The sequence below is a fragment of the Capricornis sumatraensis genome, chromosome 23 (assembly GCF_032405125.1).
Source record: "Capricornis sumatraensis isolate serow.1 chromosome 23, serow.2, whole genome shotgun sequence".
NCBI lineage: Eukaryota > Metazoa > Chordata > Mammalia > Artiodactyla > Bovidae > Capricornis > Capricornis sumatraensis.
In genome coordinates, this window is record NC_091091.1 from 2410594 (window position 1) to 2438344 (window position 27751).

Sequence of the window (27751 nt, forward strand, 5' to 3'; positions counted from 1 at the left end):
TTACATTAGCATTTTGGAACAGAGTAATATTTGAGTCTGTAACACATGTGTAGATGGGGTGTATGGAGGAGGTGCAGGTGATGGCTTGATTCCTCTGGCCCTCATGTAGGAGAGAAACTGCTCAGGGATCTCCGCTAGGACATCTTTAGCTAATCTAGCCATGCTCAGAATGTGGTTTCCACTTCTGTCAATATAATCTCTGAATGGCACAAACTAAAACAGAGTTGAAAGTATGTTATTTAACAGAGCTTACCATGCTATTTGAATAAATAAAAAAATAGACACAAAACCAACATATATAAACTTTTGGTTGTAGGAGAATCAGCGAAGCTGGAGTAATGGCAAGAGGCATAATAATTACTATGAATTTAAAGAGATTTGATTCATTATAAATAGCTCTAACAGTGACCACACCTTTCTTATAATTTTTCTAAAATGAGATGTAATTGTTATTTATGTTTTTTCCCCACAATAACTCTTGTCTCCTGGTCCTGATACACCCATCATGTTGCTACATGCATTATACAGTTCTGAGTTCTACACCTAACCTGACTCCAATTGAAAAGAGCACTATTCTCCTCAGGTTCAGTTTCTTCTCAAATGAAGTTAATGCATGCTTAACTCAGCTTTCGGTGTCGAAATATTACTCAATTCAGGGTTAAAAAATAGTGCAAATTGCTAAAGATTCCTGAACACATGTTAAGTATTTTAAATTATATTAGCAGACCATCAAATCACATGGAAATGAATGAAAAATTTATACAGTTCACATTAGTATGAACCTGCAATATGCTTGATTTTTATATTATTTGAAAAGGCAAACAATAAACAATTGGAAAACTTCAGCATAGATTTTGGTATACTTCTTATTGATGTATACCAAATATCAAAATTATTTTTACAGTACAAAAAAAATGATTGCTCTCTCTTTATATAAACAATCATGTGAGAATTTGTATCAGTGAACACTCTGACAATAGATTGCTTGATTCTGTTCTCTGTTATAAAGGTTACTTAAAAAAAATACTGTGCTGTTTGAGAGCAGTAATTCAGTTTTGCCTTAGAGACATGATGATTCTTGAAAGCAACTTGAGAACTGGTAATGTTGTGATAGTTTGGGCATGCAGTAATTTTAGGTTTTGGAGAAAAGGCACAGTGAAGACATTTCAGGAGGTTGAACAACTTTTAAATATAATGTTTTGAAGTTTAAATTAAATCATTTTTTTCCCCAGAGAATCAGGGAGTGAGCACACTCTCATTTCATACATAACTACTTTAAGTTTATTTTGAGAAATTTACTTTTGACTTAAACAGTTACTCAAGATGTGCTTTCAGAAAACAACTGTTATTAGGGAGCAGACTTTAAATCAGTCAGATACTTGTGATAGATAAAGCAGGTTAAAATGTTAAATTGAATAGCAAATGCAATACCATTTATATAGTGAAAGCAATATCTTTTAAGGAAGATCAGAAAACTACTTCTTTCTTTTTAATATAAGGCATAATACAGACAGAAGCATACTTATGTGATCATAATTTTACCCTGTTATGAACCAAGAGGAAAACAGCACAACTTTTAGAAATGTGATAGAAGGTGACAAATGTTTCTCTTATTTTAAAGGTATCTAAGTAAGGATAAGAAAGACACTGACACAGTAAATATAATCTTCAGTTGAGAAAAGAAAGAGGCATATATGAATGTTTGTAAAGTCATTATCTAATTTGGACAGGATGACATTTTTAACAAAAAAGCAAAGAGGTGCAAACAAAGTTAGGTTTATTTTCTCTCTGACACTATAAGGTGAATACAGTGAAGGACTGATGAGAAAAAATATCTAAATTCTGCTATTGTTTATTTCATTCTTATTTTAAAAGGCATATTATTTAAAAAATAAACATTTAGTAATGGTTTGGTTGCCTGTGTGCATGTAAGTCACTTCAGTTGTGTCTGACTTTTTGCAACCTTATGGATTGTAGCCCACCAGGCTTCTCTGCCCATGGGATTTTCCAGGCAAGAATACTGGAGTGGATTTCTATGACCTCCTCTAGGACATCTTTTTGACTTAGGGATGTAACCTGTGTCTCTTGTTTCCTGCGCTGGCAGGCAGGTTCTTTACCACTAGCAATACCTGGGAAGCATATATCTATATCTATTTTATGGGGGATCAGTTTTTTAACAATCTATAGCTAATACCTATATTTCAGGGAAATGGCAACACTCTGGAAAATAGTTTATTCTTCTCTAGGGCAGAGGGAGAACTTGCTTGTGTCTTTCCTTTATCTCAACTTTGCTCTTATATTTACTTTTATTTTGGTTTTGACTTTTTTCCTAGACCACGTGTGAAGTCGTTTAGTCTTTTCTTACTCTTTGCGACCCCATGGACTGTAGCCTATCATGTTCCTCCATCCATGGGATTTTCCAGACAAGAATACTGGAGTGGGTTGCCATTTCCTTCTCCAGGAGATCTTCCCGACCCAGGGATTGAAGCCGGGTCTCCCACATTGTAGGCAGACGCTTTACCATCTGAGCCACCAGGGAAGCTCTTCCTAGACCATGGAAGCTAAATTTAGTAATCTTTTTATTCCCTCAATTCACAAACTCTGGAATTAGACTCCCCAAGTGCAGAGGCTGGTCCTGCTGCTTATTAGCTGCGTGATCTTGGGCAAGTGATTTTCTAATGTCATTCAGTTTCCTCTTCTATAAAATGAAGATAATAATAATAATAATAATAATACCTTCTTCATCTGGTTGTTATATTAAAAAAATCAACAAAGAAGTGCTTAAAACAGTTTTAAGCTCATAATATGTATGTGTGATAGCCATTATTATTACTATTCATTAATTTATACATTTATATATGCAATATAAATATTGCACTATTTTCTTTCTAGTCTTTTGTTTACACTCATATCAAACTTTATAAGAAATATTTTCTTATCAAGTTTTTCTCTCTTTCAAAATTAGGTACTAGAGTACCATAATCTAAAAAATGTAATTACTGATCTATTTGTTATTAAAACATCCTGTTTTTTCCACTTTTTCAGCAAATGTGGTAAGATGTGTCACATTTTTATTGAAGTAAATATAAGTTTATTTTTAAAAATGTTATGACACTCTGGAATGTCAAAACTAAGATTCAAAATCATTGTTTGCACAATACATACAGTTCTACTTATCCTTAAAACATGTTTATAAATAATGGGTAAGAAAGAAATCTTAGTTTTCAACAAAGCAGGGAGGTATATATCTCATTTAATTTATGTTTACTAAATGTGGGCACAGATTCTGATATGTCCCTTGAGTATGGACCTTGCCCCTGAGTTAAGAGTCCCTGTGATATTATCAACAGGAGTATGCCTCATCCCATATGTGTGTTGGGAGTGGAGAAAAAGATGGCTGAGAATGTTCTACTCACTAACCTAAATTATTTCATCCTTTCCAAAGGAACATTCAACTCTTCAGTAAGTCAAGAAGCACTTCCCTAAGTTAGACATGAAAATGACAAGTGACTCTGTTTCCTTTACCTCCTATCAATGTTGAACCTCACACTATTCATGACAAAACTATACTCTCTTTCTCCCTGGACTATTGTTCATATACTTCTACAGTAACAATTTCCCACTCAATTTATCAGATCCTTCTGTTTATTGTCCCTTTTAATCACTTATTTCTGATCACTATACCTAGGGACCTCCTGTTCAAAATAACACCTACACACTTATGAATGTATGTTGGTCACTGACTAGTACCATAAATTAACTTGGACCCTTAAACTGTTTAGGTTAGAGGAACAAATCAATTTTTACTTTGAACTAATTTATCACATTCATATGAAGAATACCAATAAATGCATTCTATTCAGTGGAAATATACCATATCCTTGACACTCTGCATCTTTATTTTATACTTAGATCCAGAATAAGGAAAATGTTCTACAGAGTTGCTCTAACAGCTAACTTTGCCTATTTGTGAAAAAAGTTTGAATCAGTTTGGGCAAATGAGCTTTTAATTGCAGTTCTGTTCAATTTATTTGCTCCTATTTTGCAGAGCTCCATTAGAGCATTTCATGTCTAAGCCTTCAAGGTTATTATTTACCTTTTAATGGAAGATATGATTTAAATATATTTTTTAAGGGAATGATAGGCTGGATAGCAGCTGAATGAAGCCAGGATAAATGATACTGCATTATATTCAATGGCCAATTCATAGCATAAGCAAGCAAACAAATACATGGAAAACCTTTACATATATTGCTTTAGAAAATAACTCACTTAAGTTTTATAATAACAATAGAATCTCATCCTGCATGCTGTTTATATTATAGCCATATGAGAGTGAATCTTGAGACAATGAATATAATCACACATAAGACTGACAACAATGTCATATGTCAAGGTACAGCTGCTAGGACACAATGATATAAAAATGCCTTCCCACTGGACTATGCTAATATACTGTCAATAATAACTGATACTGATATTAATTTTTTGAGCAACTGGCAGTTGGGAGGCTTTCTGCTGAGTGATTTAGTACAATATCTATTTAGTTCTTATAAGCATATTATGAACTTACAAAGAAGAAAATAAAAACTTTAAGTTTAATTAACTTACCCCAAGATCAGATAGTTGTATGTATCAGAGATATTGATTAAATTCAAATTGATCTCTTATACATTAACTACTACAGTGATATGAAAAGGGGAATAGATCTTTCTAATCTTAATTATAATTTGGCCTTTTAGGAGAGTGGATGCATTGTAACAGAAAAGATTTTGGAATCAGAACTCTGCCGACTTTTTGGATCTACAGACTTGTGACCTAAATAATTTTTCACAAGTTGGTTAACGTTCCATCTTGGGCTTCAGCGTCCTAATTTATAAACATTAAAAGGCAAAGTGGCCAGTATTTTGAGGAAGATATAAAATAATATGTTAATAAAGTGAAAGAATGGGGAAATTTATTCAAGTGTTAAGAGGGAGAGCTTTGTAAAAGGCTGTGTACACTGGGAAATTTCAAAATGCCGGGTTTTAATCAGCCCAATGAGGGGGAAGAGTATTCCAGGTAAAATGACAAAAGAAAATAAGAGCAGAACTACAGAAATGGGTGATGCAAAGACAGTTAATTGTCCTATTGGCCTGGGCAAAGTGGGCATGTGTGTTTGCTTGTGTTTGTGTATAGCTAAAAAGGAAGATTAGAGTCAAGCCATGTATTATCTTAAATGCTATGTTTAGGTTTTAGAATAAAAGATATATAAAGTACTTGTTAAATATTTTATAATAAGAAATTTCAAGATTACGATGTGACTCTACTTCTTACTGGGCTTTCCAGGTAGCTCAGATGGTAACAAATTTGCCTACAATGCAGGAGAACTGGGTTTGATCTCTGGGTTGGGAAGATCCGCTGACAAAAGATACTCCAGTATCCCTGCGTGGAGAGTTCCATGGACAGAGGAGCCTGGGGGACTGGAGTCAATGGCATCGCAAATAGCTGGACACAACTGAGCGACTACCACTTTCATTTCACTACTTCTTACTAGCTATGTGAGTATGGACAAGAAAGATAAAACTTCATTTTTTTTAAAATAAAATATGATAACCAAAGTACTTGTCTCATAAGGTCAAGGGGAAGTAATATTATAGCTCTTAGCCTGCCTAGCATATGAAGGACTTAATAAATGATTAAATATCATTATTATATAAAGAAGATGGATGCCACTTAAGATTTGACATGAAGGAAAGGGTCAATTTTCGTTCTGATTGCAAAGAAGGGCAACGCAAAAAAATGTTCCAACTACCACACAATTGCATTCATTTCACATAGTGGGAAGGTAATGGTCAAAATCCTTTAAACTAGGGTTCAAACAGTATGTGAACCGAGAATTTCCAGATGTACAAGCTGGATTTAAAAAAGACAGAGGAACCAGAGATTGAAAACATCTGTTGGATCATAGAAAAAGTAAGGGAATTCCAGAAACAACATCTACTCCTGCTTCATTGACTATGCTAAAGCCTCTGACTGTGCGGATCACAAAAAACTGTGGAAAATTTTTAAATTTGGAAATACTAGACCACCTTATCTGCCTCCTGAGAAACCTGTATGCAGGTCAAGAAGCAACAGTTAGACCTGGATATGGAACAATGGCCTGGTTCCAAATTGGGAAAAGAATATATCAAGGTTGTATAATGTCATCTGGCTTATGTAACTTATATGCAGAGTACATCATACAGAATGCCAGGTTGGATAAATCACAAGCTGGAATCAAGGTTGCTGGGAGAAATAGCAATAACCTCAGAAATGCAGATGACACCACCCTTATGGCAGAAAGTGAAGAGGAATGAAAAGAGCCTCTTGATGAAGATGAAAGAGAGTGAAAAACCTGGCTTAAAACTCAACATTCAGAAAACTAAGACCATGGCATCTGGTCCCATCACTTCATGGCAAATAGATGGGGAATAAGTGGCGACAGTGACTGATTTTATTTTCTTGGGCTCCAAAATCAGTGTGGATGGTGACTATAACCATGAAATTTAAAGACGCTTGGTCCTTGGAAGAAAAGTTATGACAAACCAAGACTGCACATTAAAAAAACAGAGACATGCTTTGCCAACAAAGTTCTGTATAGTCAAAGCTATGGTTTTTCCAGTAGTCATGTATGGATGTGCGAGTTGGACCATAAAGAAGGCTGAGTGCCGAAGAACTGATGCTTTCAAACTGTTGTGCTAGAGAAGACTCTTGAGAGTCCCTTGGATAGCAAGGAGATCAAACCAGTCAATCCTAAAGGAAATCCACCCTGAATATTCATTGGAAGGACTTTTGCTGAAGCTCCAATGCATTGGCCACCTGAATTGAAGAGCCAACCATTGGCAAAGACCCTGATGCTAGGAAAGATAGGAGGCAGAAGGAGAAGGTGATGACAGAGGATGAGATGTTGGATGGCATCATCCACTTAATGGACATGAGTTTGAGCAGTCTCTGGGAGATAGTGAAGATCAGGGAAGCCTGGTGTACTGCAGTCCATGGGGTCGCAAAAAGTCTGACATTACTGACTGAAAAGCACCAGCAATGCAGAAGTTGGGTGCCAGTTAATATTTGACATAATAAAAATCCCATCTACCACTTCCAACCTTCTGTAGAACTCAGCTACCTTCTTCCATTTACAGTTAGGCTTTTGTTTGTCCACTTAAGAAATTTGGGATATCATTTGGAGTGTGTTAACTTGATTAGCAATGTGTAAGAAATTGAAAGTAGCAGAAAGTTAAGACAGCCTAAGTAGATCTTATTTTCTGACATTATTTTAACCACCAGTATTTACAGCACTGATTATGATGACTTAGATATTTTCTGATGGTAGGAAGATTGACAATATTCTTGGTGTGTCTTTGCAACCTCAATGTTATAAATATTCAAGAATATTTCTATTCTTAAAAATAATTCATTTAAAAATGTTTTAGTAAATGGAAGAACCAGGAAACCTGTAATTGTGCAATGTTATGAGATTTTAATTAAGGTGAGAGAAAAATGCTAATTCTTCTTGAATACAATGTGATATGTAAATGATTACTCTGCAAACTATTTTTAAAAGATAATCAGCATTTAGGAACTTTTCCATAAGATTAGAAAAGGATTCATCAAATATCTTTAAATAAATATAGACATGTAAGTCAAGACGCCACTGTCATTCAGGAGGCTACTAATTCTCTGGGAAGATCCTGTTCAGTATCTGTAACATCTCATGACTTTTTCAGTTCAGCTTTATATGGTAGAATAGCTTGAGTCAATTCCTTGAGTCTTTAGCCTTCAAAATCTTTGGTGTCTTCAAAATCAGGTGCCTTCGAAATCTTTGGTGACCTCAGTGTCACTTTATGATGATATATTAGTCTCAAGATTCTGACTTTTAATGAGAATATATATATATATATATTTAAAGTCCTTAAAAATGTGTTGTGTTGCTGTTGTAATGCATTTTTGCATTATATATATATATGGAGATGGAGTCTGGAGATAATGAAAGAAAGGCTCAAGGGAAATTTATTGACTTGTTCAAGATCAGAATGATAACATTATAATTTTGTAGACCTGAGTCCTATCTCAATATTCTGTCCAATGTAGCAAATCCAATTAGAGACAAAAGACTTTCATGATCAAGGGAACTTTTGTTTTATTAATAAAATAACTAAAAAACTTGGTTGTCACTAATGTAATATATTAGTCATCTTAAAGGAAATCTTAATGTTACGAGCAATCTTAACCACCCTCTAATGTGTGTGTGTGCTCAGCTGTGTCTGGCTCTTTGCAACCCCATGGACTGTAGCCTGTGGGCTCCTCTGTCCATGGAGTTTTCAGGCAAGAATACTGGAGTGGGTTGCCATTTCCTCCTCCAGGGGATTGTCCCTACCCAGGGATCGAACCTACATCGCTCGTGTCTCCTGTGTGGCATGCAGATATTTTACCACTAGTGCCACCTGGGAAGCAGCTACTTTCTAAGGGAGAGAGTAATGTCAATTTCCTTTAAGCATCATTGAGATGATACCATGAAAGATGAAGTTGCCTCTTTTAACTTTGTAAAAATGCATCAAAACAGAAACATAACACATTTTAAGGGGCTTCAAATTTATACTTCCTTGCAGTAATTTGATTTTAAGGAAATTGTGAACCAAATATTGTGGAGAGACTTTTAGGAAAAAAGTGCAATTACCTGGATCTATAATTATGCTAACCAGGTTAAGGTGAATAAAGTGGCTAATTACAAAAACAAAACATTGTGGGATTCGTAGATGACCACATCACCATGTTGCCTTTGTCAGATGCTTTTAACCAAATTATTCATGTGTGTGTGCTTTGTAAACATTAGGTTAAAAGTTTGAGTGAGTGAGTGAAGTCGCTCAGTCGTTTCCGACTCTTTGCGACCCCATGGACTAGTAGCCTACCAGGCTCCTCCTTCCATGGGATTCTCCAGGCAAGAGTACTGGAGTGGGTTGCCATTTCCTTCTCCAGGGGATTTTCCCGACCCAGGGATCGAACCCGGGTCTTCCACATTCCAGGCAGACGCTTTAACCTCTGAGCCACCGGGGAAGCCCCAGGTTAAAAGTTTAAATCATATTTAATTATCTCCTTAAAAAATTGTTATACAGATGTTTCTATCTTAAAACAACTTTGCTGACTGATAAAGAACAATGCATTTGTACTTGTTAAGATTAATCTTTTTATTATATTTATGGATTATTTTATATTATTTTCCCTCTCTAATTTTAAAAATTATTTTTGTTTCATTTTATTGAGTGTTATTTAAGTAATGTATTTTATATACATTAATGATTAAATCTTTACAACAATGCCAGAACACTGAAATTTAGAAAGCTTGTCCAAGTTATCACAGAGGACAATCCAGAATTTGAACCAAATTATGTTAGATTTCAAACAGATTCTCTTAATGACTATATTATGGGTGAATATATAAGTTATTATTTAGGAGATAATATTGAATTCTATTATTTGCACTTTCAAAACTTTTAAATCATGTGCTCAAATTGTAACAAGGACTTCCATTTCCTATTTAAAAGGTGTATTTCATAGTCGTTTTTGTTTCTGACATTCTAAAAGATATAAACACTTTAAAGTATGCAGAAGTTTAATTGATTTAACTCTGTTGCTTCAATCATAGACTTACTGTATTGGTTACAATTTGGTTAAACTGATTCTTTTCTTTCTACTCCCTCCCAGAATAGTAGACTTCAGTTAAGTATTTTTCTTGATTCCAACAGAATTATGAATCATGTGTATATATATATATATATATTTATATATAGAAACATATAATCTACTATTATGCTATATTTTATTATACTATTATACAAATTATTATGTTATTATATATTGCTATATTAACACATACCCTTTATATAATTTTTGTATTTATATATAATTCTAAGATGTATTTTTATACTTTTCTAGCAATAATCTATGAGAAAAATAAAACATTTTACATTTTTATTTGTTTCTACTAAGTTTAGTTTAATATGTATCAGCTATTTAAAAATATTTTTAATCTTTATTGAGTACTAAAAAATAAATAAATAAACACCATTAAAAGTCTGTTGTGTTTCTGAATTTTAATTTTACTAAAGACCTCAATGATATTTTCTGGTAATAATAAAGTAAGAAAATATACTTATTAACAATTCTGTTTTATATGTGGTGAACATGAAGTATAGGGGAAAGTAACTGGGTGCTTATTTTAGGCCCGTTTACTTAACATGCATCTCATAATCATCTGCCTAAATTAAACAGAACCTGAGGTTTGATTTCAATTTAAGGTGTTCATTTACAAATTAGAACTGACATGGACTCTTCACAATGAACAAAATAAATAATTTTCATCAAATTTCTTACCTGCACAATGTCTCTTTCAGCATATTTTCCTCTGGAGGAAACTCTTACATCATCTCCATCCAATTCAACCATTGCTTGAAAATAAAATAGTATAATTTATCCAAAGCATTTTAGCCATTATACTCTAACAATGTAGGCAATAAGGAAACCAAGGTGTATAAAATAACAAAATGTCCTATGTAAAGGCAGAAAGCTTTCTGATCCTTTCATCTCCACAGTGATTTCTTCCCCAAAACTTAACTGAATGTCAATTTTACAAATGAAGAAAGCAAGTGAAGACCTCATGTGACACTTTGAAAAGTGAGGAGAGCCTATACAGTGTAAAAGTCTTTAGGTACATCTCCCATCCTACAAATTCTCAACTCTGGGTTACATGCTTACATGATGGATTCATCAAATGAGGCTAATTCATTCAGTTTTAATGTTTTTTTTTTTTTTTCTAACTTAAGAAACTTGGTACTAATCATTATGGAATTTCCAATAACAATTTGAACTTTATTCTCTTTGAAATTACAACAAACTATGCAATCGTATTGTCTGTAATCTTTTTGTGAATAGATTTTAAAACAAGAAGTTTTTAGTGACTGGATAAACCATCTCTCTCTGAGATATGATTTTTTTCATTGGTTAAAAATAATTTTGACATTACATAGGTCAACTGCTTTTTGGGAATGCTGTGATATAACAGAATTGCTGGTATACAGTAGTGTTATGCTGCAATTGAGAACATTTTCCAGAGTTTAATGTTTTTTGGTGAGAATTCTGTAAATAAGTAATTACATAAGGAATGCTAATTTGTACTTAAAGTATAATTCTGTTACTAGAAACTCATTTTGTATACACATGATATTCACCAGACTCCAGAGAGCCATTTTGCTTTCACAAACCAACTGTTTGCTTTTTGCCCTCTAAAAATCACTAGAATACAGTCCTCACCTTTTCACTGTTTTCTTCAGTGCTTGGATAATGCATTTCAGCTAAAGATATTTTACTGTTTTTCCTATTTTTATTTTGATTGAGCTATAACTGCAAAATAACATTATATTATTTTTAGCAGTAAAATGTAATGATTCACTATTTGTGTATACTGTGAAATGATCACCATAATGAGTCTAACTGACCATACATGATTATAAATTCTTTTTCTTTTGATAAAAACTTTAAGGTCTATTCTCTTGGCAGCCTTCATATATGCAACATGGTATTAATTATACTCACCACACTGTACATTACTTCCCCATGACTTATTTATTTTATAATTAGAAGTTTGTGCCTTTTGACTTCCTTCACCCATTTCACCCACCTCCAGCCCTGGCAAGCCTCTGGCAACCATCAAACTGTTCTTTATATCGTTATGCCTTTTTTTTTTTAACAACATGTCTTTTAAATTTTACTTTTCTACATATTTTCAGGAATAAATATCTGGGGTGAAACATTGCCGGTACACATAATTTGATAGTGAACCATCATCCAGTAATCTGTTTAGATATATAATATATGTCAATATTTAGTAAATTGTATAAATACCCATTAACAAGGCAATTAAATTATTCAAAATACAAAAGAACTATTTTTCTCTCCTATTTATTAGGGATCTAAATAGGAAAATTCAATATACTCAAATATTTTCAATAATTGATTTCTTTTTTCTTCTAGGTTTGTTTTCAAAATTTTCATATTACTTTGAGACATAAATGAACACTGATGGTGACATGTCAGCAATCAGAGAATTTTCTCCTATATTATCTAATTTGCTAATAACTCATAATGATTACCCTATACTCACTCAAAAAATAGACAACAAAAATTAGATGATGTTCTGGGCCTCACCTTCCACTGTCCTCTACAATCTCCATTGGTCTTTGTGTTTCATTTCAGTTAAAGAAAATGGCAGTTACTCAGGCAACAACGTATTAGAATGAGATGCTATAAAAATATCACCCACTTTTCAGTATGTCCTTTGGGTTAAAAGGCTGCAGGTAGCAGAATTGGAAACTACACATTTGAGAGCAAGAAGAAAAGAAATGGCATGTAAGTGGTGGAAGGGAAATGTTCATCCTTCAATTTTTCAGATCATCTGGTCCTCAAGGAACCTGAAATCATAAGCCCCGGTTACCCACCTGATCCCCTCTCTGGAAAAAAGATGTATAAGAAACAGACCTGTATTTCTTTCTAGCCTTGGGAGACAAAATGACGTTAGAACCCCTTATATTTTCCCCCCTCTCCTAAACTTGGATCAAGGCAATTACATGGATACTACATTGACTTGTTGCATTTTAAGGACAAAGAAATTCTGCCCTGAAAAATTATACAGAAAGTTTTAAATTATTTTCACTGAAATTCAGAAATAAGACATTTAAATACTTGTTAATCTAATAGTTAATTTATATTTCCTCTACTTTCAAAGAATAGATGGCAATATGTTTTATTTCTTGCCTATGTAAACCTCTTGGTTGAAATACATGTAGATGTTGGATTTATGTAGCTAACTGAGAAAATATGCAAGTTTTACGTCAGTCTTTTCCTACTAATTTATATGCATACTATATAAACTTACTTATGGTAGATTTGGAAGTGCCTAGAAAAAGGCTCCTCTGATAAGATAATAACAACTTGAATGTAACTCAGAAATTTTCTTCCATCAGGGTGAAAACAAAAATCAGGTGTTTCAGGACCCTAATTGCCTGTTTATAGGCTTGCCAGAGGAAAAGTTCACTTTAATTCCCAAGACAGAATTCTATGGGAAGGCAAATTCCTTATGTCTATAATCTTCAATCACTCTTCCTCATGAGAAGAGTGATTCATAGGATAACTAAGATTGGGAGATGGAACTGACCTTGAATCTCTTTTTGGAGTACTCTATCCTCAGGTTGAAGGCAATTTCTCCCTGTGGTATGATAAATAGGCAAGGCTCTGCTCCTGTCCAGAGGAGGCCTTGACATAAAAGGGAGGTCATTTAATTTGGGGGCAGAAAAGAAATAAGAAGTCTGAGTTTGTGCACAGGGTAACTCAGATTCTCTAATTCTGAACTACTATTAATAAAACTTACATTTTGATTTCTATTTGAGTGACTCTTGCATATTTTTTTTTAGTTAGTTCAAGAAATCAGAGGGGGAAATAATGAATTTTCATACCTCAAAACTCTGATCAAGAATTCATTGGGAACAAAAGAATTGAAGAAACTAAATAAGTGTGGCTATTGTATGAGGGTAGTACCTAAATAGCTGTGCCTGCTGCTTTGAATAGAAATACATGACCAGAAATATTCACCAGGAAATATCAGTTGCTCTGTATCCATACATTATGTGTGGGAGGTTGAGGAACAAGTGATTGAGGTCTTCCACCTAACAATGGTCTTCCACAGGACTCCTGGAGAGCTGGGATGTACCCAGTGAAAAGTGCATACTTGAGAGGCAAAAGCAAATTAGTAACTGAAAAGGAAATCATGAATTACTTTAACCTAGCAACTGGTAAAGTGTGTGAATTGTAGCCTGTCACTGCTCAGTGCAGATGATCAAGTACACAAAGTATTAACAAGAAGGATGTGTCTTAGTTTTCCTGACTCCAGAGAGGTAGCTCAGAGTCATGCTTGATGGACAATGAAAACAGATGTAAATATTCAGAGACAGAGAAAATATTAGCAGGAGCAACAGCAGGCAGGGCTAAACTGACTTTGCTTTAGAAACTTGAAGATTATAATGATGCAAAGTGTGACCAGCCAAGTATGGAATCAAAGGAAAGAACCTCCAAGATCAGCAATATAACTGCTGTGTTGTTTTTCCTGAGACTGACAGACCTGTACTGTCCGTACTGGGGAGGCCCTGGTGGTTAGGCAAGAATCATCTTAGTGATGATCATATTATGATTAGCCACCTATGTGCCTAAATTAACCTGTCACATACCAAAAGTTGCTTCAAGTATTTTTAAATTATTCTAATTTCTAAAGTTCCAAGCTAAATACTCTCATTATCAATGTAAAAACACATGAATCAGGTGAATATTATGTGGTTATACAGTTGCTACCTAGCATAGAGTTCTCTTAAAGGAATCCATCAGGTGACAAGAAATGGACTAACTTTAGAGTTTACCCAGATTACTAGTTACATGAACACCCATCACTAATTGGCATTTGAAGATGGCTTTAGCCAACAGAAACAGAAAACTGCCCAATAAGTGAATTTAGCATGATTATATAGTCTTATTAAGTTTCAGATAGTCATATCCATTTTCATTGTACTTTGGTCTTTCATATGACAGAACATAAATATTTATAAAGATAATGTCTACCAATAAGCCAAGGTCTGAAAATCCATTATTATGCTTCTCAACATAGTGGTTTATTTATTTAGTGCTCACCCTTAAAAGTTTTTAGGGAACCCAGAGTGTGTTTTGCCTTAGGAACAAAAACTCAATTTATCATTCAATATTAAGAAATATTTTGAGGTACAATTCATCTCTAATAAAACAGAAAGCTACATGGTTGAATTAACCTATACTAGAGAGATAATGAACTACTCAGAAGACATTCTTTTAATTTGCTCGCTTCAATAGACTCCATCATGTGATATCTATGTCTGTACGTACATGGACATAGTATACAAACCCACATACACACTCAGATCCCTATATGCAAAAAAAGGAGTGATAGATATGTAAGTACATGATGAGTTACAGTTAATAAATTCCCAATTAATGCTATTGAAATTTTATTACTCACCATCAAATTCTGCTGGTCCAACACCTACTATAATTATTGACATTGGAAGTTTTGAAGCCTTCAAAGAGAATATAAAATTTGTTCACAGTTAAGAAACTGAATTAGGAAAACAACTAAGAATTAGGAAGAAAATAATATCCTAAGTATTGACACTTTTTCACATAATTTCATTCAAATACTTTTGGATGTATTTAATATTAACACAGAATAATATACTTGACTCCACTTTCATCCTTTCTGAACTCTGTACATATGCTAATTCATGTGGATTTTCTTCAGGAATAACCAGTCTTGGATAATATATATATATATATATATTTTAAACTGAGCATTTGCTTATACTTGGTATTCTCAGACAAAATTTTCCTAAGCTGACTCTGGGTATCTTTAGTCTCTTTTTTCTTGTTCTTTCTCTATTTGAAGATCTTTTTGTTACTGAAAGGTGAAAAAAGATACCATATTTGTGAAAAAGTAGTGCATGCATGCATGCTAAGTCACTTCAGTTGTGTTTGACTCTGTGCAACCCTATGGACAGTAGCCTGCCGGCCTCCTCTGTCCAAGGGATTCTCCAGGCAAGACTACTGGAGTGGGTTGCCAGTGCCCTCTTCTAGGAGATCTTCCCAACTTAGGGATCGAACCCATGCCACTCTTGCATTGGCACGCAGGTTCTTTACCAATAGGGTCACCTGCAAAGAAAAAGCAGTACTCTATCTCATTAATAGTTATGGCTAGGAAAAGCAATTTTTATAGTAAATGTGTGACTACAAATGATAATTATAGAAAGTTATTATTAGTATGATAAAATAATTTTATGCTAAGACTATGAGATCCACCAACAGAAAGGTGGAGCAGTATAGCAACCACATCACCAGGTCATTGAAATATGAATAACTGTTCTTCAGTACATGTCCTATTAGTTTATTTTTTAATTTTAAAAAAAAATTTTAATGTTGGCCACCATAACAGGTGTGAAGTGATATCTAACTGTGGTTTAGGTTTGCATTTTCCAAATATTAGTGATGCTGAGGCTCTTATAGCTTGTTGATTATTTGTGTATCTTCTTTGGAGAAACACCTTTCAAGTTTTTTTTTTTTTTTTAACTTTTTATTTTGTATAGGAGTGAAAGTGAAAGTGTTAGTTGGTCAGTCATGTCTGACTCTTTGCGACCCCATGGACTGTAGACCGCCAGGCTCTTCTGTCCATGGAATTCTCCAAGCAAGAATCCTGGAGTAGATTGCCATTCTCTTCTCCAGAGGATCTTCTTGACCCAGGGATCAAACCAAGATCTCTTGCATTACGGGTAGATTCTTTACCATCTGAGCCACCAGGGAAGCCCAATATAGCCAATCAACAATGGTTTCAGGTGAACAGTGAAGGGACTCAGTCATACATATACATATATCCATTCTTTCCCAAACTTTCTTTCCATCCAGGCTCCACATATTATGCAAGACAGTGTGCCACATAATGTGCAAGCTTTTACCTCTCTTTCATTTTGTGTTTGGTTTTGCTAAGTATATGTCTATAAAAATTTTATTTTTTCCCACATGTAACTAATTTTTCTCACACAAACAGCTAATTATATGCTATTAATAATTATGTCATTAATAAGCCATTAATAATTATGAAATATGATAATCTTTCATACAACCATTTTTACTAATGTCTACTTTGTGTCAAATACTGCTCAACTTGAATATAGAAAGGTAAGTAAAACCAGATATAATTTTATAGATTGCAATCTAGTAAATATAGATTTTATAGATTATAGTCTACTAAAGAAGATAATCAATTAATCATAAATGTAGCACATAATTAGAAACTAGTCCCCATCCAGTTCTATAAACATAGAAATTATCACAGTTCTCCTGTAACTGAAATGCAAATATTTAGAAATATTCTGTACAAATTGTAAGACTATACACATGAAACTAATAAACACACTCATGCACATGAAGTTGATGATATGATTTATTTTCATTTATAAAAGAGTTGTCTAGATAATGCACTGGCTGCAAAGGCATGGACATTTTGTTTCACTGTTAAGTCAACTAAGACTTCAGTTAATTAACCTAAGTAGCACAATGCTTTCGTTTAGCCAGCCCAAGACAGAATGATTCCTACTTACGTTAACTATGGACTCCTTAGTTTGAGCCATATCTGAGATAACACCATCTGTCACAATTAGGAGCACAAAATACTGGGAGCCATCCTTTACGGAAGCAGCATATCTGAAAGGCAAATAAAAGGTAAACAATACCCAAAATAAAACAGTTTCTCTCACATGATAGCTGCTAAATATAATTAGGAATAGTCAACACATCTGTTAATCTCAAGAAAATATTTCAACATTTGTTATGAGCCTATATTAGGCAAATTCTCAAATATACAATTTTTTTTTTTCTCTGAAATAGCACACTAGAATAACAGCATACTGGATGCTGGCACACAGAAATGTTGGGCAGCCTTAGAAATTCATTCACAAATAAAAGGTGAGCTGGAAGGCATGTTACCACAGAGGAATGGCTATGGCTTTTGGAAATAGATATCTTGTCTAAGCAACACATAATGTGTATGGCCTTCTGCATAAATTACATAAGCTATCTGAACTTTACTTTCTTATCTTTAAAATCAAGATAATGCAACTTTCTATTGTTAATAAGGAAATTTCATGTATGGTAGTAAATATTTATATTGTTATACACTGGTAGATTTTTACACATGTTAAATTATATAAATGATTGTTATTCTTGTTTTGGAACTAGATAGCAGTGATGATTGCATAACACTGTGAAAATGCTGAATGTCATTGAACTGTAAACTTTAAAATGGTTGGTTTTATGTCATGTGAGTTTTATCTTACTTATAAAAATGCAACTGAAGAAATACTTTTTTGACAAAGCTATAGTTTTAGGTCTTTAATACATGTTAAATTGGTGAAAGATGAGAAGGAAAATATAAAAATCAAAGACAAAAATTAGGCATGTAATGAGAACATATTCTAGTACTTATTTTCTGTACTCTATTGCATAATTCTCACCAAATAATACTAGAAATATACGGGAGAATTTTATTACTATATTTCCTCTCTTTTTCCATTTTGTTCTACCATTCTGAGTATCTTGATGATATTCTCAATAGAATATGTTTTATGACTTTTAGTACATAACTAGTATATTGGTCATATCTAGTAATGAGGAAGAATTATGGTGCTCATAGAGGACAGTTTATAAAAAATCATCAAGTAAATCACAGAAAAATTATTTCAATGAAATATCTATTGATTATCAATGAAAATCAGTACCTGATGGACTCTATAATAATAAAGTTTGAATACATTGTGGACAAACCAATGGCCTAATATATCAGGGCAAACTTTATAGCTAAAAGTTTAACTTTTACAGCAAAGATATAGCAGCACAAAATCTATGAAATTAATTGGTAAACACTGGTAATAAGTTATTTATTTATAATAATGAATTCACACAAAACAGGTTCTATCATTTTTATCTTTTCATAAAACAGTGATGGGTATGACAGTGTGTAAGAGAGTAAGAATCAAGTATAATTTATCTTGCATTAATATAATTTTTCATTCTGCTTTATTTGATGGCTATCAAAGACTTAGGGAAAGAAAGTATAGATAATATTACTCATCTATGTAACACAATAAGCTAGGAAGTATTTTTCAAATTACAAGTAATGACTCAGTGAATTTTGAAATCAATTTCACGGGTCAAGATTTGCATTAAAAAAGTAACAGAAAAGAAAAGGAAACCATAGTAATAAAAAAAGAAAATATGAGTTAAGAATAAATATTATTTCATATTATTTTATTTTAATTATGTGTGTCCAGGGTTGAGATATAAGGTTCATTGTTGTTGTTCAGTTGCTAAGTCATGTCTGACTTTTTGTGACTCCATGGACTGTAAGCCTGCCTTGCTCCTCTGTCCATGGAATTTCCCAGGCAAGAATACTGTAGTGGGTTGCTATTTCCTTCTCCAGGGGATCTTCCTGACCAAGGGATCAAGCCCACATCTCCTACATTGGCAGGCAGATTCTTTACCACTGAGCGACCAAGAAAACGCATAAAATTGTAGCTGAAAATGCTTGAAAAACCTGATCTAAAGGGTCACACTCAGAAAAAAACATTGTCAATGTATCAGTGTAAACCTGAGATGGAATTCCACAGGAGAGTCCACTGTCCTGGGTGCAGGGATATTTTATTATCATGTCTATGTCCCAGGTAATGAAAAGTAGAACATATTTAAGTTGCTGATCATGTCTAATGCACTTGTGTATGCTCAGTCATGTCTGACTCTGCAATCCTATAGACTGTACCTCACCAAGATTCCTCTGCCCAAGGGATTCTCAGGCAAGAATACTGGAGTGGGTTGCCATTTCCTCCTCTAGGGGATTATGCTGATGCAGGGGTTGAAGCTGCATCTCCTGTACTGGAAGGCAGATTCTTTTACCACTGAACCACCAGGGAAGCCTGACCATATCTAACAGGGAGATGGTAAAGTACCAGAACCTTCAAATACAGAACTTCAGTAATTCAAATGCAGTACTTTTTTAGTTTTGGTTACATATTGGGAAAGCTATGAGAGTTGTTCCTTTTCAATTACCTAAAAATTAGGCAGGGTTTCATAGGATTTAAAACTGTGTCAGTAAAAATATTTTAGGGATTTAAAAGTAGTGTCTAATTTACTAGGGCAACTTCCCTTGTGTCTCAGATTGTAAAGCGTCTGCCTACAATGTGGGAGACCCAGGTTATGCTAAGCAAATGTATATAAAATTTTACATTAACAATTTTTCTAGAACATGTATTTAGAATAAGTAATTATATTCTAATCTCAATATCATATACTATATGTTAATATCAGGGAGGTTAAGATAATGTGTCCTATATATCACTGAAAGGCTTTAGTTGTCTTCATAGAATTCAATCTCTTATTACTTCTATGTTGCTATGGAATATAATCTTAGATATGAGTGATTTCACAACTGAGATTGTGATCGATATTGTTCTCATGGATGCTTATTCAAATAATACAATTTTTTTCCTTGGTTGAACAAATATAGGTCCTAACATAAACCAGTGTATAGTTTTCATTTGATATTTTGATATAAAGTTCTTACTGAAGTATCATGATAGCTCAATGGAGATTCTTTTTACTGTATATCTTTTCCTTCACTTTCTCGGAGGTAAATTATTAGAAAACAACTTTCATTTGTGGAGCCATGCCAACAATAAAATTATGATTTCATTCTGGTCTAGCACACTAAAATAAACAAATTATTTACTTACCTTGCTACATGATTAATTACAGGAGCAAAATTTGTTGGCCCATACAGTTGCACAGATTTCAGACTCCTATAATAAGCTTCCATGACACCATCAACGCCATTACAGTAGGGGTTTTGGGGGTTCCCATTCTGTAGAAAGTTATAGCAAAAACAGGAAAAGAATGAATAATGTCTATAAAAATAAACTAAAAAAGAGAACAACACATGTTGATATCCAGAAAGCTTTTTGCAAAGAAAACTCAGTTATATATTTATAATAGCAAATAATAATAATAAATTGAGTAATCAACAATAGATTATAACATATCAATATTAAATAGATTGTGATATGCAGTAATGTGCAATCATTAAAAATGGATACTTTTCAGCTAACAGGCAGAAGAAAATTCTAAATAATCTTGAGAAGTTGAATATCACATTTTATGATTAATACTTATACACAGATCTCGGAACATGCAGAGATGAACATATAAAAATCTGAAAAGAAGGAAACAAATATTAATAGTGGCTACCTCTGAGTGGTTATATAATTGTCAATTTTTATTTGATTGTTTAGATTATTCTGTATTTTCCAAGCTTTCTGCAGTGATGTGTACAAAAATCAGGAAAAATACTATCAATTCAAATAGTTTCTTTTTTAATGGAAGTAAAAACGTAAAATATCTGCCACTTGCACATTTTCAGGCCAAAATTGATAACCCCCCAAAAAGAAGGGATCAAAGGGAATATAATTTGGTGTGAGTAACATCACGACAAGATAAAGTGAAAAAAATCAGAGAGACTTGTTCATATTGTTCAATGGAATTGGAGCTTGCCACAGGAGTTCTTGGGCTTCCTAGGTGGTCAGTGGTAAAGAATCCTTCTGCAATGCAGGAGATGTAAGAGACGTGGGCTGATCTCTGGGTTCAGAAGATCCCCTGGAGGAGGGCATGGAAACCCACTACAGTATTCTTGCCTGAAGAATCCCATAGACATAGGAGACTAGCAGGCTACAGTCCATGGGGTTGCAAAGAGTCGGACATGACTGAAGTGACTTAGCACAGCACTGGAGTTCTTATTCGGCAGATAGAACCTAGAAGGGCAACTGGAGACTTGGTTCAGCTTTCTCATTCTCTGAATGCTCTGTTATTAGGTTTAATTCTGAGTCCAGATTCCACAAATAACACAATAAGGCATTGTTGTCTATTGCTATTTAGCAAATCATTCCAAAAGGTAGTGGCTTAAAACAGTAGGTATTTATTATCCCATATTTTAGCCAGGTGATTTTTGCTCTGGATCTCTCAAGAGCTTACGGTCAAGAAGCTGACCTGGGCTGCAGTCATCTGAAAGCAAGACCAGAGTTGGACAATCTGCTTCTAAGAAGGCTCACCTGTATGGTTTGCTGGTGATAAGCTAAAGGAACTTTGCACAGGGCTGCTTGTGTATTCCAACATCATGCAACAAAAGTGGCTAACTTCTCCAAAATGAGAGCAAGGAGGAAGCTCCAATAAGCTCAGAAACTAATCTTATACGTTGCAGAGCATTGCTTTTACTTTCATCTACTTTTTAGAAATGAGTCACTAAGTGTAGCCTACATTCAAGGGAGGAGGAATTAGGCTCCACCTCTGGAAGGGGGTAATATGTATATATATATAAAATTGTAGTTATGTTTTTAAAACACTAGACACAGTAACCATGCTTAAGCATGTAAGTGAAAGTCGCTGCTTTCATGTCTGACTCTTTGGTACCCTATGAAATATACAGCTCATGGCATTCTCTAGGCCAGAATACTGGAGTGGGTAACCTTTCCCTTCTCTAGGGGATCTTTTCAACCCAGGTATTGAACCCAGGTCTCCCACATTGCAGGCGGATTCTTTACCAACTGAGCTATCAGGGAAGCCCAACTAAACATAGTCACTATGCTTAAACATAATGAGCATGTATATGTTTTATCTGAACAATCAAAGTGTGAAAGTGTTAGCTGCTCAGTCATGTCTGACGCTCTGCAACCCCATGGACTGTAGCTTCTGTCCATGGAATTCTCCAGGCAAGAATGCTGGTGCCATTTCCTTCTCAAGAGCATCTTTCCAAACCTGTGGGGCTGAACACAGGTTTCTGGCATTGCAAGCACATTTTTTACCATCTGAGCCACCAGGAAACCACCACTATGTAACAATATTACAAAATCCTAAGCATTTGAAAGACTGAGGATCTTAGTGAACTAAGGCAAATGTTACCAATGACTTCAATTTTGTCACCTGTGAAAGAATAATTTATATCCACCTTGTTCTTTAAATTTTGTCTTCTCCTTCAAAATTTATTAATTAACCCTCATGTAACTTCTAAATCATAAAAGTAATAAAATAACTATTTATATTATAGAATTGACTATACAAATTCAAATTAAAACATGAAAGTATAATATTTAGCACAAAATAGCAAATTTTTAATTTTTTTGACGTTAATTTTTTTGATGTTTTGATTTTTTTGATGCTAATCTGAGCTGACCTTTAATTAACCTTCCTTTAAATATAAGTTTAGGTTGTTCTTTTGCTTGATAAGGTATAAAGCTAGTTAAAATAAAAACTCATTACTGATTTTGGGCATAAAATATATTATATATCTGCCTTAAGGGAACAATTACAAACCAGGATAGTTCTGAGTTACTTTTTGATCAGCATTTGAACATTTTGCCTGGGACGGGATTTATATTCCTATAAAACTATGTATTTCCTTTATTCCTCTGGAAATAACAAGGTACCATTCTCCACCCCCCCTTTTTATGTATGTTGATAGAATGATTTTCTAAGTCTTTAAAAAATTTATTTCTTAAAACAATAACAAGGGGAATTGTTTTTTGCTTGTTAAGACAAATAAAAATAAGCTTATGTGAGGCTCTAACACAAAAGTAAAATGCAGAATGTTTTTGAAAATAAATACATTTAATTTTGTTGTTTATTAAGGAAGAGGGCAGAAGATTTTCTTTTAAGGTCTCTGGCCATGTGATTATTAGAAATATTTCCTCCTAATATTTCCTTTACACTACTGTATCTTCAGTTCAGTTCAGTTCAGTCACTCAGTTGTGTCCGTCTCTTTGCGACCCCACAGACTGCAGCACGGCAGGCTTCCCTGTCCATCACCAAACCAGGAACTTACTCAAACTCATGTCCATTGAGTTGGTGATGCCATCCAACCATCTCATCCTCTGTCGTCCCCTTCTCCTCTCACCTTCAGCCTTTCCCAGCATCAGGGTCTTTTGCAATGAGTCAGTTCTTCCCATCAGGTGGCCAAAGAATTGGAGTTTCAGCTTCGGCATCAGACCTTCCAATGAATATTCAGGCCTGATTTCCTTGAGAATTGACTGCTTGGATCTCCTTGCAGTCCAAGGGACTCAGGAGTCTTCTCTAGCACCACAGTCCAAAAGCATCATTTCTTCAGCACTCAGCTTTCTTTATAGTCCAACTCATACATCCATACATGACTACTGGAAAAACCATAGATTTGACTAGATGGACCTTTGCTAGCAAAGTAATGTCCCTGCTTTTTCCTATGCTGTCTAGGTTGCTCATAGCTTTTCTTCCAAGGAGCAAGTATCTTTTAATTTTGTGGTTGCAGTCACCATCTGCAGTGATTTTGGAGCCCCCAAAAATAAAGTCTCAATGATCACTGTTTCCATTGTTTCCCCATCTATTTGCCATTAAGTGATGGGATCAGATGCCATGATCTTAGTTTCCTGAATGTTGAGCTTTAAGCCAATTTTTTTACTCTCCTCTTTCACTTTCATCAAGAGGCTCTTTAGTTCTTCACTTTCTGCCATAATGGTGCTGTCATCTGCATATCTGAGGTTATCAATATTTCTCCCAGTAATCTAGATTCCAGCTTGTGCTTTCTCCAGCCCAGCGTTTCTCATGATGTACTTTACATGTAAGTTAAATAAGCAGGGTGACAACATGCAGCCTTGACATACTTCTTTTCCTATCTGGAACCAGTCTGTTGTTCCATGTCCAGTTCTAACTGTTGCTTCCTGACCTGCATACAGATTTCTCAAGAGGCAGGTTAGGTAGTCTGGTATTCCCATCCCTTTCAAAATTTTGCACAGTTTACTGTGATCCACACAGTAAAAGGCTTTGGCATAGTCAATAAAGCAGAAATATATGTTTTTCTGGAACTCTTTTGCTTTTTCCATGAGCCAGGAGATGTTGGTGTTGGAGATTATGAGTGAAATGACATAAAAGACAAGACACACACAAGAGACAGACACCACTCTGGCCAGAGGAAAAATAATAACTGCGCAAGCAAGCAGGCTTGCGGTTTACTTTTATATAGCCCCCCCCCCCCCCCCCGGGCAGAATTCCAGACAGTATAACCAAGACTTTTCAGTATAGTGCATGTGCATAAGTGTTATCATACAGCAAAAGGGAGTGAAAAGGAGTGAAATTTCTGCTTACTGCAGAGTCAGTCCAGAGCCCTTTCTTTTCCTCTTATCACACGAAGGGAATGCTCCCTCGTTTGCAAGGGACCATTAAACTCAAGGCTGTGTCAAGACTCCATTGCAGAACGCCACGCTTGCAAGCACGTTCAGCCCACGCAGAGAGCCCTGCCTGCGGGCACATCTCCACTTTCCCTATTATGGCTGCACTAACCCTTCAGTTGGCAATTTGATCTCTGGTTCTTCTGCCTTTTCTAAAACCAGGTTGAACATCTGAAAGTTCATGGTTTATGTATTGCTGAAGCCTGGCTTGGAGAATTTTAGCTATTACTTTACTAGCATGTGAGATGAGTACAATTGTGTGGTAATTTGAGTATTCTTTGGCATTGCCTTTCTTTGGGATTGGAATAAAAACTGACATTTTCCAGTCCAGTGGCCACTGCTGAGTTTTCCAAATTTGCTGGCATATTGAGTGCAGGCAGCATTTTCAAAGCATCATCTTTCAGGATTTGAAATAGCTCAACTGGAATGATTTCACTACCACTAGTTTTCTTCATAGTGATGCTTCCTAAGGCCCACTTGATTTCACATTCCAGGATCTCTGGTTCTTGAGGAGTGATCACACCATCCTGATTATCTGGGTCATGAAAATCTTTTTTTTGTACAGTTCTTCTGTTCTGTATTCTTGCCACCTCTTCTTAATATCTTCTGCTTCTGTTAGGTCCATACCATTTCTGTCCTTTATCGAGCCCATCATTGCATGAAATGTTCCTTTGGTATCTCTAATTTTCTTGAAGAGATCTCTAGTGTTTCCCATTGTCTTATTTTCCTCTTTCTTTTCATTGATCCCTGAGGAAGGCTTTTTTAGCTTTCCTTGCTCTTCTTTGGAACTCTGCATTCAAATGAGTATATGTTTCCCTTCTCCTTTGCTTTTTGTTTCCCTTCTTGTCACAGGTATTTGTGAGGCCTTTTCAAACAGCCATGTTGCTTTTTTGCATTTCTTGTCCATGGGGATGGTCTTGATTCCTGTCTACTGTACAATGTCACAAAACTCCATCCATAGTTCATCAGGTACTCTATCTATCAGATCTGGTCCCGTAAATCTATTTCTCACATCCACTATATAGTGATAAGGGATTTGATTTAGGTGATAACCTGAATGGTCTAGTGGTTTTCCCCACTTTCTTCAATTTAAGTGTGAATTAGGCAATGAGGAGTTCATGATCTGAGCCATAGTCAGCTCCCAGTCTTGTTTTTGCTGACTGTATACATATACTCCATCTTTGGCTGCAAAAAATAGGATCAACCTGTTTTTGGTGTTGACCATCTGGTGATGTCCATGTGTAGAGTCTTCTCTTGTGTTGTTAGAAGAGGGTGTTTGCTATGACCAGTGCATTCTCTTGGCAAAACTCTATTAGCCTTTGCCCTGGCTCATTCCATATACCAAGGCCAAATTTGCCTGTTAACCCAGGTGTTTCTTGACTTCCTGCTTTTACATTCCAGTCCCCTTTAATGAAAAGGACATCTTTTGGGGGTCTTAGTTCTAGAAGGCCTTATAGGTCTTCATAGAACTGTTCATCTTCAGCTTCTTCAGCATTACTGGTTGGGGCATAGACTTGGATAACTGTGGTGTTGAATGTTTTGCCTTGGAAACGAACAGAGATCATTCTGTAGTTTTTGAGATTGAATCCAAATACTGCATTTCAGACTCTTTGTTGACTATGATGGCTACTCCAATTCTTCTAGGGGATTGCTGTCCACAGTAGTAGATATAATGGCCATCTGAGTTAAATTCACCCATTCCATTCCATCTTAGTTCTCTGATTCCTAGAATGTCACTGTTCACTCTTGTCATCTCCTGTTTGACCTTAATCTGGCTTGATTCATGGACCTAACACTCCATGTTCCTATGCAATATTGCTCTTTACCACATCAAACCTTGATTATATCACCAGTTCCATCCACAACTGGGTGTTCTCTTTGCTTTTGCTGCATCCCTTCATTCTTTCTGGAGTTATTTCTCTAATGATCTCCAGTAGCATACTGGGCACCTACCAACCTGGGGAGTTCATCTTCAGAGTCCTATCTTTTTGACTTTTCATACTGTTCATGGCGTTCTCAAGGCTAGAATACTGAAGTGGTTTGCAATTCCCTTCTTCACTGGACCACATTCTGTCATACCTCTCCACCATGGCTCGTCCATCTTTCGTAGCCAAACATGGCATGACTTTGTTTCATTGAGTTAGTTCATTGAGTTAGACAAGGCTGTAGTCCTTATCTTATTCATTTACTTATGTGATCCTCTACATAGAAAACCCTAAAAACTCTACTAGAAGATTACTAGACCTAATCAATGAATATAGTAATGTTGAAGGATATAAAATTAATACACAGAAATCCCTTGCATTCCTATACAGTAACAATGAGAGAACAGAAAGATAAATTAAGGAAACAATTCCATTCACAACAAAAAGAATAAAATACTTAGGAATATATCTATCTAAAGAAACAAAAGACCTATAAATAGAAAACTACAAAACACTGATGAAAGAAATGAAAGAGGACACAAATAGATGGAGAAATATACCATGTTCATGAATTGGAAGAATCAATATAGTGAAAATGAGTATACTACCCAAAGCAATCTGTAGATTCAATGCAATCCCTATCAAGCTACCAACAGTATTTTTCACAGAATTAAAACAAATAATTCCACAATTTAATGGAAATACAAAAAAACCTCAAATAGCCCAAGCAATCTTGAAAAAGAAGAATGGAACTACAGGAATCAGCCTGCCTGACTTCAGGCTCTGCTATAAAGCTACAGACATCAAGACAGTATGGTACAGGCACAAAGACAGAAATATAGATCAATGGAAAAAATAGAAAGCCCAGAGAGAAATCTATGCATCTATGGACAACTTATC

The 27751-nt window shown here is 34.9% G+C and overlaps 1 protein-coding gene across 1 annotated transcript; it reads right to left on the reverse strand.

The window, feature by feature from the left end:
• LOC138070508 (copine-8-like) lies at positions 1-27016 on the reverse strand. Its single transcript, XM_068961770.1, has 6 exons — positions 26884-27016; positions 20418-20601; positions 17235-17337; positions 15107-15164; positions 10390-10463; positions 1-213 (listed from the first exon to the last, which is right to left on the reverse strand). Exons 1-6 carry the CDS (start codon positions 27014-27016, stop codon positions 1-3), a joined length of 765 nt encoding a protein of 254 aa, XP_068817871.1.
• Between the last annotated feature and the right edge of the window lie 735 nt (positions 27017-27751).

What these genes read in the sequence shown, in the direction of transcription:
- LOC138070508 (XM_068961770.1), bottom strand. Translation starts at nt 27,016, where the DNA reads ATGGTGGAGAGGTATGACAGAATGTGGTCCAGTGAAGAAGGGAATTGC. An exon ending in GTAATTAATCATGTAGCAAG is followed by an intron (nt 17,338 to 20,417) that starts GTAAGTAAATAA and finishes TTTGCCTTTCAG; the next exon opens with ATATGCTGCTTCCGTAAAGG. An exon ending in CTGAAAGAGACATTGTGCAG is followed by an intron (nt 214 to 10,389) that starts GTAAGAAATTTG and finishes ACTCTGTTTTAG; the next exon opens with TTTGTGCCATTCAGAGATTA.